General features: G+C 42.3%; 1 protein-coding gene across 4 annotated transcripts in view; it reads right to left on the bottom strand.

Annotated features, from left to right (window-relative positions):
- The window catches only part of STAB1 (stabilin 1), a 65,912-nt gene that overhangs the window by 37,190 nt on the left and 12,665 nt on the right, over window positions 1-16,057 (bottom strand). For 2 of the 4 annotated variants that reach the window (XM_074836387.1, XM_074836386.1), the window contains exons 3-15: window positions 15,524-15,660; window positions 13,922-14,037; window positions 12,653-12,738; window positions 11,498-11,567; window positions 10,509-10,604; window positions 9,938-10,054; window positions 9,002-9,198; window positions 8,656-8,789; window positions 7,020-7,147; window positions 5,549-5,640; window positions 3,967-4,089; window positions 2,252-2,398; window positions 278-340 (exon numbers count right to left, since the gene is read on the bottom strand). In XM_074836387.1, the coding sequence (XP_074692488.1) occupies window positions 278-340; window positions 2,252-2,398; window positions 3,967-4,089; window positions 5,549-5,640; window positions 7,020-7,147; window positions 8,656-8,789; window positions 9,002-9,198; window positions 9,938-10,054; window positions 10,509-10,604; window positions 11,498-11,567; window positions 12,653-12,738; window positions 13,922-14,037; window positions 15,524-15,660 (1,506 nt within the window). Of the gene's footprint in view, window positions 1-277; window positions 341-2,251; window positions 2,399-3,966; window positions 4,090-5,548; window positions 5,641-5,938; window positions 6,920-7,019; window positions 7,148-8,655; window positions 8,790-9,001; window positions 9,199-9,937; window positions 10,055-10,508; window positions 10,605-11,497; window positions 11,568-12,652; window positions 12,739-13,921; window positions 14,038-15,523; window positions 15,661-16,057 lie in introns of those variants that run through there. The other 2 variants (XM_074836388.1, XM_074836389.1) reach the window with 2 other exon arrangements.

Raw genomic sequence — 16,057 nt, 5'->3', positions numbered from 1 at the left:
GAGTGGAGGGGGAGGTGGAGAAGCAGATGGGAAAGAGGTGTAATATGCTTGCTGCTTGTGACAGATCCCCTCTATATGTGAAAACTCCAATCCTTTTCATTACATTTGCTTATGTAAAATACACAAAATAAGAAATGACACAGAAAAAAGCATCCAGAAAGAAAGACAAACCACTGAAATGTATTTAAATGTTATTCAAAATTCCCATAAAAAAAACAATAGGCTTTGCAACAGCAGCAATGCCACACCTTCCTGGGGCAGACACAAACAGACTCACCTCTAGTATAGTTTCAAATCTACTGAAGATCTCCATCGAAGCAAGGATCTCACCAATGGTTTTCTGCAAGAAGATACAAAGAGGAAAAAAATGGCTGGGGCTGAAGCGAGGTCTGAGCACATACTGGAATGCTGTTGTCAGTTTATGTTTGTGGTTTGCGTGTCAAGATCTACAGGAGACCATCATCCTCAAAGTCTTCAAACCCTCCGTATTGGCCAGTTGACCTAGCAAGGACTGAGCCTGCAGTAACTTAGGCACAAACTCCCTCCCATGCACAACAAACCTGATTTTGCAAGGTACCATGCACATGAGCCACCCTACTCCCATCTGCAGATTAAATTAAACGAAGAGGCAATTGCTCGCTATCATTAAAACTAGAGAGACTACTTCCAGTGATAAACAAATCAGTTCTGGACTGGTAGGCAGTGGAGCTGCTCTGTCAGTTCAAGTCTCCCTGCGCTTTGAGGACAAGAGTTCACTCTGCCACCTGCAAATGAGCCCCAATGCTGAGAAAATACAATACGTATGCATATTCCTGAAAACACAGAGGAAATAGATGTCTTCCTTTTTGCCACGTTGCCCATGAAGACAAAGGTAACAGGAGGAATGTCCCTTCAAGTATCAAAACTTATGAAGGGACTTGTCTGACCTTTATTTGCAGGAATCTGCATGTTTTTTCAGCAGAAACTGCTTCCCACAGAACACAAAGGCACAGAACATGACTTCCAAGGAACACGTGTACAAAGGGATTTGATGCCAAAAATGGCTCACATGATCACTAGCCTTCCTTGCAAAGGCAACATCACAAGGGAAGGAAATGTCTGAAGGAGTCCAGAGAAAGACAAGCTCTGCAGGGAGCACTCTCGCTGTCCTGCCATCCCAGAGTAGCTCCAAACCCTTCCCTGCAGGTACCTGAGCACACAAACACAGAGGGGTCCAGCTTCCCCTCTGGACTTCAGACACTCCTTTTTGAAAAACATCCTCATGCAGGTCATAACACTGAGAGCCCCTTGAGTGACAGCAGACCTAAACATCACTGATGGGCACAATCAAACCCATATGAACACTCAGAACTTGTTCAGCTGATATATTATCTCAGGACATTTCATCTGAAGAGCTACTAACACTCAACACAATACTCCAGCTGCTTTTTAAACACACAAAATACAACCATAATATTACATAGTCTGACTGTTTTTATAAATTAATTGCAATGGTGTAAAGTAGGTGCAAACTACTACCAAAATCCTACCAAATTCAAGAGCTTGTGCCATTCTATGAGTAATTTTTTTTGCAAGGAGGTAGGAGGTAACAGAACCTGCTTTCTGCATATATTCACACAGAATATGTTCATTTGCATATATGCATATGTTCAGGCATAGCAATGTAGTAGCTATAGCAAGAACTTCTAGCTAACAGGGAAAAGTGCTTAGCAGAACTTGAACCTGAAACCCCTGCCCAGTGTCTTAACTTCAAGACATGACTTCAAAATGCAAAAGTCTAATGATTATTTGTCCTCATTTTAAATATTTTTAATGCAAAGACAACTTTTTAATTATAATTTCAAAATGCAGTACAGACTGATTAAGAAAATAATTTTATTTTTATATGAAAAATGCTTCTTCAATATTTATCCTATAGGATACATATTCTGTAAGATACAATGGAAAAAGAGCTCATTTGCTACGAAGGCAGTGATCTTATGAAAGTAGAACTCTCTACTCATCCAAGCAGTGTAAGTGCATCACTATATGTATCTATCTGGTTTATGCAGTGCTGTTAGCTACTTCTAATGGTATGCTGACATAATAGTGCCTAATAGGCCTTACCAGAAGATGAAAACAAAATAGCTAGCTTTTTCCCTTTAAAAAAAGCCTCACTGATTTGGAAGTTTAATGATGAAAATAGATTTATTTTTTTTAAGTGATTATTCTGCTGTCCCATAAAACAGAAGAAATACAAATGTCTGTGTACCTGTGGGTTTCTGAGGTTGTTAGTGCTGGCTTTTTTCCTTAGGGTGTCAACAATATGCATGATGCCATTGGCTGCTGGTAGGTTCGATTGCAAAACATTGTACAGTTCCCCCGGCAGGTCTTGATATCGAAACGATTTGATGTACGGCTGGATAATAAAAAAAGGTTATTTTCTTGTGATATATCTGTGTTATCATGATAGATCTATAAATCATTGTTCCCTTCAGTGCTCTCTGCCTATGGGTCAGCAAGGTGAAGACACAACCAGAGTTACTCTGGAAAAAGTAAATTTAAGGGGTGACCTGGGTGTAAAACCAACATCCCACCTCTACTTGAGTTTGGGTAATATTTTGATCCTGGGGATACTTTTTAAGATTTACTACAGAAAGAAAACCTAATCTGGGACAGTCAGCTCTAAAATTAAGTTTGTCTGAGTGTGGACAATGCTTGATCCCAGCTCTGGATCACAAAAGGGTGCACTGACCATCAAGGAGCTGCTGCACCAGTCTGTCATGCACGAGGAGAGTCACAGTGCCTCTCGGGCACCGGAGTACAGAATTTGGAGGCAATCCCAGAACGACAGCTTTGATTGCAACTTTTATTGGCTCATAATGCCAACAAGGAGTCTTTATAACAAAGCCAAACCAGTCAGCATCACTGAATTACAAGGCATGTATCTGGTCCTTCCATATTGTACACAACCACGCACTGAAGCTGGGTGTAATGAGGTGTTCCAAGGGCAGCCTACAAACTAAGCATCAAGGTATTGGTGCTGCAGCCATAATCCAAGCTCAGGCAAGCACAGTTTCCCCACGCTTTTCATTTCACCACGTGCATTATTTGAACTGCTCTTCCCCGCCCTGAACTTCAGTTCACATCACTGAGGATTCTGGCTGAAACAAAGGAAGGGGAGGGCAGACTTCCAGATCAAAAGACTCCTGAGTAGACAAACAGGAAAGAAATTTAAAAGGAGCATCGACAAGATCAGTTCCGATTCCCCAGCCACAAATAGTGCTTTGTCCTTTTGATGCATGCAGGGTGCATGTATTATGACCTAGAACTCAAGGCCAAGGCTGGATCTCAGAGAGGAAACATACGGCTCTCCCTCAGCCAGCTGTGAGCATGCATGCCGGAAAAGTGCAGGACGGAGCGAGAACAGTGGATGCTAGAAAATATGAGTCAATTGGAAAGGGGAAAAGAGAAAAAAAAGCCTTCCAAATCAGAACATAATGATGAAAAACTCTTTGCTAGGATGACTAAGAAAAATAAAATAAAAAGAGGGGAAAAGGGAAACCGGAGAGAAAATATTCAGCATGTGGCTGTGTCCAAGCACACAGTCTCCAAGGAGAAGCATTCAGTCTGAAGAGAGACTTTGCTGCCTCTTCCATGTCAGCCACATGGATATTGTGGCAGCTAACAGTGTAGGGAAAAGGTCCCTTCTCCAGAATACATATAGAGACCAAGGACAGACGATTCACAAGTCAGATTCTGGCTAACTGGTTGTCTGCAAGACAGGAGAAGTGGTTGCTTGGGGTGTCTGGTCTTAAATCACCTTGCTTTGGACTCCACAAAGCAGCTTGTTGCTCTGATCGCAGGCAGGCTGATTAGAGAAAAATGTTTTCTGGTTAAGAAAGCGCACCCAGGAAACTACGCTCAAGCTCCAGTCTGTCCTACGTGAAAGCAGTGGCCCTGACTTCAGTTCAGGAGATCCTTTACCTGGCTAATGAATGTTAGCTGATGTCCTGACAAGGTCCACAGAGTCTTGGCTTTTACCATGTCTTCTACCAAATGCAGACCAGGAACAATGTGCATTCTGCACAAATGCTCAGCAGTGGTATCCTTTGGGGAATAAAGACCACATAAAGACGATAAATGACATGTTCTTTCAAAAACCTCATTTACTGAAAGATCCATAACATTAACTTTCTCCCAGCTAACCACACAGAGAAATTCTTAGCATACAAGATTGAGCTTCCCTCTTCATTTTGGTTCACTGGAGTAGCACTGTGGCAAATCTTTTGCTTCTGTTTGTGTAAGCATGGAAACACAGGGAGACTGATAAACCTGCAAGTGACTTTAGAGGAATCCCCTAGACAGAAACCTATTGGACTCGGACAATTAAAAAACTATCCTTGCATGCTCCAGATTATAAAACTTGCTAAAGCTCCTCATACACAGTCTTTGTTTATGTTGGACCATGTAGATGGTATAAGCTGCTGAATTTACATTTAGTTTCTTCCTTTTTTTTCTAGGCTGTCCATCCCTGGTGTTTTTTTAAGACAATCCTCTGTCAATACTGATTTAGATACAACTGATCCTTGTGGGAACAGGTAGACTAGATAACTCATAGGCCTTTTCTGATGCATTTTCTATGCATCCAGAAGTTACCATGATGACCTAGGCACAGAGCCTGACTTGTGTTAGTGGAAACCTCTGCTCAACAAGGTAGTAGGAGACAACTAACGTCCCTGGCATTTGCAGGTTAGGAGTTGCTCCCCAGACTCTATGTGAGTTACTGCTGCACAGATAGCTTTGCTATCAAGGAAAGGAATGATATTTCTACACCAGCTGGAAATGTAATGGTCAAATGGGGTTGGTCTGGATTATTTTTAAGACATTTACCTTCTCATATCTTGAGTGCTAGCTGCAAGCTAGCTACCACCTGAAACACAACAGGCACCTTGCCTAGCATGCAACTGAAATCCCTACTGCATGAGCTGCATTTGTAGCTGATTTTTAGCTCTGTCCTGGGAAAATGGTTTCTATATACCTTCTCATCCTAACGATGGATAGCCTGGTTGTGGGCTTAATTGTGCAAAAACTACTGCAAATAAACACAATTTAATTAATAAATAAAATAATAATATGACCTGCAGGACCTACTTGCTGAGCCCTGCCATGTTTACTGTCCCATTCTCAAGAAGCTGACACCATACCCACATCTAGGGCCATAGGCCCAAAATCCAATACTTTAATGCAAATCTCAGTCTCTTTTGAAAATTCCACCCTCAAGCAGTGAAAAGCCACCGAAAGCTTTGAGAACACTTCCTGACATTAAAACCAAACAAACTCTGTCAATACTGAAGAGAGAGGTTTTAAAAATAATGAGAGGGATGTAACATCCTCTATGAGACTGCAACTTAACCAGACAATGAAGAGTCTTCCCAAGAAATTGCTTCTATAAATACTGCCTTCCAAAGTTCCTCTCTCATGTGTCAGTCAGTTTTTACAGGCTGCAGAACTCAGGCAGGAAAGAATCCTGAGACAGCAAAAATTTGCTAAAACCAAGAAAACTTACGTTAAATTCCATTTTATCATGAATTGGAAGAAGGGATGGTACGAAGACTGTGAAAGGCCCGTATTTAGTCAGCAACACTGAGCAACCAGAAGCTGCAAAAAGAGTGGCAATGTGAAGTAGTTACTTGGCATACGGCTTAACTCCAGCAATAATTATTCCTCTTGTTAACAGCACAATTCAATCTACACATTTTTGGCCTGATGCAAGTAACTTGTTTACAAGGAACCAGAGGGAGTCTGGTATTGCTATCACAGCCCAGCTTGGTTGCTATTAGTTTTAAGTACTTGCCCACAAGATTTCTGAAGAATTGCTGGTGACTTTGGTCCACTTCGAATCACTGCTGAAATCTGCAGAATATTCATAACAATTTTGTTCCCACATGCTTTCTACCTTATTCTTGGGCCAAGAGTCCTCTGTCTTCCTCTTCAACAACTAATTTTTGGGTGTCATCAGGATTTATTGAGACCAAATACTTCTTGAGAAGCTGCTACGAACCCACAGTTGTCAGTCTTTGCTCAATTGTCAATGGCCCATCAACAAAATCCACATCAACAAAGGTCATTAGGTATTAAGTCCCACTGCACAGGAGTTAGGAACCCAGAGATCTTCATGCAGGTAGAAAACATATGCAAAATTTTCATTACGGAAAACATGCAAAAAATGAGTGTTGGCAACACTGGTATATAGCAGGGATGGGTATTCACAAAAGCTAAGCTGAGCTTTGAGCCCTATCTCTATGCTCCTGTCAAGCTAGTGGAGATAGAAAAGACTGTGCAGACGGTGAGTTGGAGAAGATATCTAACATAAATATGCTTTGACATGAGCTAAAGGGTTCTCATTCTTTCCTTGGATTACAGTGAGGCAAAAATTAACCTTTGCAGATACCACTCCCCACACTTGCAGTACACAGGTTCTAAAACAGTCTTCTGTGCTTTGCAAAGCAATTACTCAGAAAGTACCATGCTGCATAGAATAAAGCTTTTTCATCTCTATAACAGCCACTCACATGTGCGTGCTGGCAAGGAGGCTGTTTAAGGGCTTAGCAGACGTTCTACTAAGTAGAGGACCCATGGCACACCAGCCTCAAGCATCACTGCTAGAAAACTCAGTGACAGCTGAAAGATCACTGAGTCTTCAACACAGACACTGCAGGTGGAGGCATACTGGTGGTTTAATGCGAATGGGTTTGAATCACACCTCCAAGGCACATTTTCCTTCTTCTGCACATATGGTAATGTCCTTCACCGGGACTATCAAACACTTAATACTCATTCACAGTGCTCTCAGTGTCTCCTCAATTCACAATCCAGGATTGGTAATATGAGTTCAGAGATGTGATATGTTTAATTTTGCAGCTCATGGTCGTACACCACAAAACAGATCCATTATGCTGAAAAAATTTTAGCCTTTTCTGACACACTTTTGTCCCCACATTTGCTCCATTCCCCCCAAAAATTCAGAAGACATTTACCAAACATTTTCCTGGCGACGTTTAATTTCCTAGCAAACCTTCCTCGGGAGTTATGCTGATTTATCTCACTCAAGAGATCTTTATAGCAACTTCTCCCATCTCCAATCTCCCCTTCTTTACACACACAGCTAAGAGACAAGAATGAAACATAACAAACCATTATAAAACAGCTTGCAACACATTCAACAAATGTGAGTAGAACAACATGTCAGTATCTATAGTTGAAAGACAAATCCCAGCTTTAAGGTGTACTTAAGAGTTTAGTAACTTCTGCCTAAACTAAGTGACAGGAAAAAAGACGCACACTTCCAGAGTGCAAGCAAATTTGGACCTACCAAAAGAGAATGAAGATGCTTTCTCAGATACAATCAATGTAAGGACTGTCTGCTCTAGAGTTCAGGGTACAGATAGCCACAATATATTTATCGACACCTTTCTAACTAGATACTGAGTCAGTACCAGTCATTACAGCATCTCAAAATTTGAGGTAATGTGTAAAAACCACAGGCTAAGTGAAAAATTTAGCAAACAGCTCCTATGTGACCCCAGCTTCAGTGAGAAGTGCCAGCTCAGGCATATCAGTTAGTAAAGGCCCCAGACAGGCTAATGACTTTTCCAGAAAAGCTTATCTACATGTGAAAATCTCCACCTTGATTCACATGGATTTATAGTCATTACTCAGAGACTACTTAAGAACACTGGCCGATAACTATGTTTTTTCCTTTTGGGTTTTGTCCCAGTATTGGCTCTGCTCTTTCTGTTTCAGGGATGCAAAGACATGTGACATGGGAGGAATTTGACATTACTCCAGCCTCGGAGGGCTGAGTGCCAGCTGCTGGGGAACAGATACACTGAGGCAGGGACTGTGCTGAACACCGTGTTCTGCACTTTGCTACCATATCTTCAGAAGGAGAAGCCACTGTGTTTCAGTTCTGGCCTGGAGCACACAACAAGCAGGTGGATGCTAAGTTTTAGCAGAACTGGAGAAGGAACGGTCAAGGAGGTGGGACTGCTCTTTCCCTCTTCAGTCTCTCAGGGAAGCTCCACCTTTTCTTGGTAACACAAAATCCTCAGTGAAGCTTTCTCTGGTGTTTGGGAGGCCATTATACAAAAATGATCCTAGATCTGGCAATATTTCCCATCTGAGGGGTACCAGTTTCTAGGTGTTTTGCTCCAGAGGACTAAATGAGGTCTGGTGTTTCTTCCTTCTCTTCAGCTCTGCAACTCTAATTAACCTCTTACTTATGGGCCTGAGTGGGAAGAAGCCAAAGATCAAATGTGGGCAAATGTGAGCAAACAAAAGTCACACATCTCCCTTTCAATGACTGATTATTAACTGATAATACCCTACTACTACCACCAACTGGGAGGGCTACACCTCCAGTTCACATCACAGAAGACTCTGCTGCCCCAGATTTAAAGCACCTTGTGACCCACATGCCAAAGGGGTTTGTAGTCACTGATGTAAAACTCTTCACTTTCAACAGGCTTGTTACAAACAGGCTCTTCTCAAAAGGTGACTGTCCCATTCTCCTCAGTTAGCTCTCAGTTTCTTCAAAATTCAGCTCATCCAAACTCAGTTTCTATTCTAACTGCAGAATAAGCTGCTCTAATGGCAATATTTAAACTGGCTTACCTAGGATTCCCCTGGGAATTAATTTCACATGTGGAAGTCACGTCGCAAAAATACTGCCGGCAATTGTTGGGAAATACAGAACACTCGGACGAAGGAGTTCTCCTACTCATCCCACGCTTGCAAACACAAGATGCCTAAGGGAAAGCAACACAGTGATGATAGAGCTGCATTCATCATCTTTTACCCAGTAAGTTACCCTACAAAAGAGCTGTCTGATTTCCTTTTGCAAAATCTAAGGTGAGGAGAGCAGATTTGACCAACACAATGGTGACCTCCTTTGAAGAACTTCTCACCTGGCCATTTTTCAGACCCTTACAGGTTGCTGATGTGCTGTTATTGCCCTTACCTCTCCTGGACGTCTGTAAACACAAATTGTAGAGTTTTCTGGGCAGCCTCCATTGCCATCAACACAAGGGTTTATAGGCTGGCAAATCTTCCCATCTCCTTGGAATCCTTCTTTGCAGGTACACTGATAATTTCGTGGTCCAAGAACCTTACATACAGCGAAGGGGGAGCATGGAGAAGCAGCACAAGGATCCTGAACTGCAATTGAAGAGATGAGAGTAAGAGCAACCAAATTTCTGTTTTCAAAACAGCACTTACTGCAGCACAGCAGAATGCAAAAGACCTGGAAAGAATGGAGTATAAGGAATTTATATTATTAAACTTCTAAAATTTCCCAGGAAAATAAAGTCATTTCAAACAGCAAACGTTTCAGGTTTTTTAATCTGAGAAATCTGGATGACACATTCTTCATGTTACTTCCATAACAGAAGTGTGAGTGACAAAGGATGCTTGGATTTACTTTTGAATTTCCATCATATCTGAGGATATATGCAACTGCAGTTTGGTCTGCAAAAAGCCAGTGAAAATAGAGCTATCCATAGCTAGTTAATCACATGCATCGTACTGACTTTCTTTTAACAAAACCAATTCACAAACTTAAACTTGAAATCAGTGAAGAAATCCTCCAATTACACACCTTATTATTTAAACTGGTACAGACTCACCAAAATCCCATTGTCATGGTTATTCAGTACATACTTGCAAGCGAGTGCTGGATGAAACTGCAATTCTAATTCATTTCTTGCTTTCAGGACCAAGTGAGAGGAAAGCCAAAAACCTAGCCCTTAATCTTAAAGGGATTCCTAAAAACCAGGCTCTTAAGCCTCTGCAGTGAAGTAGGCATTGATTTCACAGTGATCAAATTCATCCAGAGATACCAGTGCAGTAAGATTTTTCCAAACAGGGGACCATTTAGGGTCACAGAGAAATTTCTCACCTTGACAAGTGCTCCCACTTTTTCTGTAGCCCAGCTTGCAGTCACACATCGCTGTCCCATCCCTTACTACACATTCGCTGTTGGCCTCGCATGTTACACCTCTGCAAAGGGGAAGCTCTGGAATCACACAGCAAACAGGGTTTCCCTTTGAGCATGCAGGGCACTGCTGGAAGATACAACTTACCTTACAAAATATCTGGAAATGAAGGCAAATGTGGTTTCCAGAGGCCCCCAAGCTGGCACAAATGCCAGGGGATATAAGCAGTGTGGACAGCTCTAAATCACTGGCAGCTTAGGTAGTCAGGTCCCACAAGGCTTAGAGAGAAGAAAGGATCTATCTGGTTTCCAGAGAAAGAACAGAGGCACAAAGAGATGGTATATCTCGGCCACTGTCACAGAAGGGGGAGCAGACCCCAGCTTTTCCCTCTGTCTAGATCTCTAGTGCTCAGATCATCTTCTCTCTACATTCCCAAGCTATTCATTGCTCCCCAGTTGCTTTTGGGACACACGCATCCAAGCCTGTATCATAGTTTAGCTCCAACAGCCCCTCTGTCACTACCAATGTATTTACCTTGGTCACACCTAGGGCCAGTGTAGCCTCCATAGCACGTGCAGCTTCCATTCCCAGCGACGCCACTGTTGCATTCTCCGTGCACACAGTCACACACTGCAAGGAAAGTCCAGACAAATCCAACCTTCAGCTACAGGGCAGTGCGTAGGGCTCCAGGCATACTTTGGTCAACTGCCCTGAGACTTGGCACCCTGATTTCCCACCAATAATCCACAGCAAACGTAGCTCTTCTAAAAAACAGGCTACGCCAGTCAGAGCTTACAGAGGGCAAACTGCATGTCCTGTGCTCAGGATGACAAAATACTGCCCTGTAAGAGCATCCTTGAATGCAAGATCTAGACCAGCCTTTCAGGCATGTGTTTTAACTTCCCACACCTCTAAGCCTCCTGCAGCCAATGTGGAAGGAGGCAGTGTTAGGAGAGCCTACCACATCTGTGATCCCAGCATCCATGTTGTGTGAGCACAACCATCAAGATCACATCTATCTCACCTGTATGGATACAAGGGAACCAGAAGCCTTGCTCCTATAACAGTCAGTCTGCACTGGTCATAAATCACTTCCGAAAATGCCATACATGAGAAGCAGCACTGTGTGTATTAATTTTGTAGGGAGGGCAACAAGGAAGAAGCTGGAGACAAGTGGGGCAGTTACAGGAGTCTGGAAAATGGTTGGGAAGTGAGTGTGAATTGCTTCAGGGATGTAAGTAACAGGCTGGCTAAAAACAGAGAGGAAGCTGGGATAGCCCTGGTAAAGGGAGAGAGAGATTTACAATAGGAAAAATGGACTGATTTGAGTGAAAGACTGAGAATCATTTGTCTAATGGGACAGTGGAGAGGGCACAAAGACAAAATGCCAAGACACCTGCTATTGAACAATGCCAGCTGGCATCTTCTCCTCCTCTCCAGCACCCTTTCTCACTCAAACGCCCCCTACTCCTTCCTTACTCTGTTATTTTTGTGGATGTTTCACCTGAATTACTCATTCTTACCTGACTGACAGTCTGGGCCAAAACGATTTTCATCTTGACAATTCTGGCAGGCAAAACCACTGTATTGCTCCTAGAACGGCCCCAAAATGTCCCAGATGTTATTTTTCTGTATTATTGCATTGTTCCACACACTGTTATATTCAAAGCCTCTCCCCTTTTCTAATGTTCTGTGACAGCTGAAGCAATACAGTGAAGAAAACCGATCTGTTCAGTGCTCTAGTAGTATTAACCAGTCCTCAGGGCAAAGATCACAGTGTAAGCTGACACACAGAGACCATGCCAAATGCCAGCAAAACTCTGGTGGGCATTGAGGAAACAATGTCCTGATCACAAACAGACAGGAATGTACCAACTGGCTTCTGATATCTCTCTGAAAATGGAATTTGGAATTCACTGATGCCAATGGGACTTTTCACATTGATTTTACAGGGCCTGGGGACCTTCAGCATATATTTTGATAGATATAGGATGTCTTTAAGTTAAATCGAAAATCAACCTTTCTCAAAGAAGGGTCCAAGAGATAGGATTTTAGCTTGCAATGCTATTAATTAAGGATGTTATAAAAGCATACAGTTCATAAGAGAAAGTTTCAAATCTGATGCTGATCCATTAAACTAAAAGTTTTAGAAACCTTGCTCTATATGATTCAAATGTGCAGGAATTGTTTATGCTTTTGTTGTACTAAGTCTGGAGCGGTAAAGAAAAATATAAACATCTGCCCTATATTCTCTTTCTGATCTCCTGCTTCTCCTGAGAGAGGGAGGATCTGCCTGCCAAGGTGCAGGACAAATTCATTTGGGAAATACATCATCCAAGGTGCAGCTCATAAAGCTGCAAAAGTCAAGTACCTCAGGGCCTCTTGCAGCCACAGACACTGATTATTTCAATGATCAGAGGGTTAAACTCATGCAATTCTTTCCTTACTTCTCCCTAGAGATCCTTCCCAACTCCATACCCTCACCAACAGTGTCTTAGTGCTATTACAGACCACACCAACCCTCCAGGAAAACCACAGACACTGATGCTGGAATGAAAGAAGCTGCCAGTGACCTTCCACCAGGCAGAAGGGCAGCCTTCATCCAAAGCATCTGCACAGACACTATACGACTCCCTCTGATAAATGCACATCACCCTCAGAATAAATCACGCACTGACCTTGCAGATGCAGGTCCCATTTTGCTGTATACCATCCAAGCATGTCCCATGGCCATTGCAGGGATTTTCAGAGCCACCAGGACACTCTAGCAGGCAAGAGACAGGCCAGACAAGATTAGATTGAACAACCAGCACTGTATCTCCCTTTCCATCTCCTCTTCCTCCAGGCATTCCAACTGTGCAAAAGCAATGGCCTCTTCACCAGCCCAGTCCCTGCCTGCTTATCCAATACACCTAACGCTGGCCCAGAGCTGGTGAATATGGCCAGGAGTGGCACTAAGGAGCAATTTGGCTGCCAGCTAAGAAAAGCCTTTTGTTAAGAGCCTAAGGAAAAGTCCCAACAGGCCATAACTAACTAAATTTCAGCAAAGGCACTGACACATGTTTTGAGGTTGAGCCACTGCTGCTAGCATCAGCGAGAGGTGGTTATCAAATATCTGAGGGCGGTTCTGAAACTCAGGACAGACAGGAGCCTGCTTTGCAAAGATACTGAGCATTTTCAGCTCTCCCTGACTTCATGAAGAGCTGGAAGTATGCTCAGAAAAGCATGGTCCACACATCTTTGGAGTGGAGTACCTCCAAATTCTGGGGACTACTTCTGATAATTTTAGGCATGTGATCCATTTGACAAAGCCAGTCGCTTATTCAAACCACTTTGTGTGAGAACAAGCACTCAAACAACCTCCCATTTTCTGCAGGACTGGAGAGCATCTTTCCATATTCCAGCAATGGGTTGTTCATATGAGAAGTGTTTGGCTTAGGAGGTCTTGCTTTTGGATTTTTGAGACAAGACAAAACAAATTCTCATTACTTGGCATAAACCTGAGTGGAAGCTCTGGGACAGTTATTTTCACCTTGGGCTGGAATTGTTAAGTATTTTCTGTGGCTGAATGGCTAACTCCAGGCTATACAGGAGCAAATGTGGGACATGCACTGCAGACTAGAGGGACATCAGAAAGAAGTATCTTCCTCTTTCTTTTTTAAAGAGGAACAAAAACATCCCTTTCCAAAAGCTTATTTTTAAAGAAGAGACAAAAGGAAGTTCCACCAAAGAAGGTTATGTTATGTCTTAAATGTAAGAGGATTCAGCTCATCTCAAGCAAAGAGGTTCCTCCCCCATTATATTCTGAACCTCCCAGACAGATAACAGAGATCTTGTGAGTGTTTGAGAAATAATGAAAATTAATCACCTCAATGAATATTTAATGCCTCCTATTAAAACTGGTTTGACTCATTCAAGAGTCGTCGTAAAAAAGATGAAAAACTTACCATAGCACTCTGTACCCCAGAATCCTGGACAGCACTTCTTCTCCTCAATTTCCTTCTTACATATGTGATGGCACCCTGGCTGGGAAAGGATATTTTCTCCTAACTTGACAGTGTATCTTAAAAAGAACAATCCAAGATACATGATTGCAACACAAACGTACCACACGCCTGTTGGAGGGTTTCTAGGAAATCACATTGCAGTGCACTGAACTCTGGAAGGAAGGAAGTGCACTCATCCCCTCTGCCATACATGCACACAAGAGTTTGCACTCAGGTTATGTCTTCTCTAAGGATGCCCATTGATTTGAGCCTCAAAGATTGGATACAAGAAATCTGCCAGGGACTGGACATGAGACAGGACCTTGGGTGGTCTGAGGGCATCAGGACAGAAACTTTGGATGCTGAAGGGTTAGACAACATAGAAGCAAAGTTAGGATCTCCAGGGTGACTCAACATTCGACTTCACACCTAAAATAACCTTGAAAGAACAAAATCTTCTTGCAGGACTTGTCCCTTTCTGTCTTGCACTAAAGATTCCAGATGGGGATGCTGGAAATTTGGATTTAATAGCTGTGTTGTTTACAGATTCTCTATTCAATCTTGGACAAATGCCTTAAAACCCCAAAAGAAGCATCTTCTTTTCGACCCTTCATCCACCACCTCTACACACAGGGTAAGCCCTTGGTGGCAGTGTCTTGTTCTGCACGTACACAGTACAGAACTATTCTTGAGTCTGTCCAACAACCACCACAAGAGCACAGAACACTCAGAAAAGCTGCATACACTCACATTATTCTTACACTTCATTTTATTTTTGGCACAACATCCTTCCCAAAAGGAACTTGGAAACTGTCTCAATAGCACTGTTGCTTTGGCTTCAATCTGACTCCTGTGTGTGCCTGTGCAAAAAACTGCTATAAACTGCAAAACTGCTGAAGTTATTTTTAAAGTATTTCAACAGAATAGCGAATCACACAAAACCATAGACAATGGAGCTATATATTAGCAGTTAACATTCACTACTGAACAGATATGCAAACAATAATCCATAGTGTTTCATTTTTTAAAAACTTCCTGGTAAATTCAGTTTTCATTCACCCTTTTCCTATTAGAGCCAAGCTCAACAGAATAAGAGCAAGGAACACATGAACAAGCAATTGTCATAAAGCGAACTAGGAAGGTAAAAAGTTCAGAGGATTATTGCTGCAAGCTGGGAGGATATACAAGGGGAACTATCATTATATTAATTTCCTAATAATCCACTATGGAATTCTGAGTCTGAAACAGGTTTCTATGCTAGACAGCACTCTTAATTGCTACAGCAGGATTAGCAAACTCAGGTTGTTTAAGGCAAGTTAGAGGTAATTATCATGCGATCTGTTCTGTGTATATAGAACCTTCTGCCCAGAAAAAGTCCATAGGATTTGCAAGGAGACAAAAGCAACAATAACAGGGACCATAAATCCTTTTTATGCATGTGAAAACAAAACTCCTTGGGTCTTCAGAGCTCAAAAAACATGTGTTCTCCTGAAGGCATACACACTACTCCTTGCATAGCAGCGCAGCACCAAAACCTTAACATGGTTAGAAAACAGGCCTTACCTGCAGTCCCTCACTCCTAATCCTTGGGTGGTCTTTAACCAGCCTCTTGGACACAACATTTTAGGCGCTGCAGCACAAGCAACACACGCTGTATTCAAGGTAAACATCGTCTTGTTATTGCATCGCATAGATCTTAACTTAAAAAGAAAAAACAGAATGGAAATAAGCCCAAAATTAAATTGTTACCCTAGCCACTCATCTTGCCAACCTTTAATATCTTTATCAACATTGCACCATTCTTTAGATATCACTGGGAAGGGCAGTGACCAGTGCAGCTGCTGGGAGGTACACCACACACTCATATGCCTAAACCATCATGTCATGCCACTGCGTGCTTTTCCGCTTGGATCTCAGCTAGAAGACAATAGGGCAGATCATAGCTATTTTATCTTTCCCCTATGCCTCACAGCAAAAATACTAACCATTTCTAAAATAATCATAACTGCACTGTTAATTTAAGCTGATCTTTTACAAACATGTGGTGGTGGTATGTGAGGACAAGCCCTAAATTAATAACCCTTGCCAGAAGACACT

The sequence above is a fragment of the Strix aluco genome, chromosome 11 (assembly GCF_031877795.1).
Source record: "Strix aluco isolate bStrAlu1 chromosome 11, bStrAlu1.hap1, whole genome shotgun sequence".
Classification (NCBI taxonomy): Eukaryota; Metazoa; Chordata; class Aves; order Strigiformes; family Strigidae; genus Strix; species Strix aluco.
Note: the sequence above shows the minus strand (reverse complement) of the source record. Positions and strands in the feature narration are given on the sequence as shown.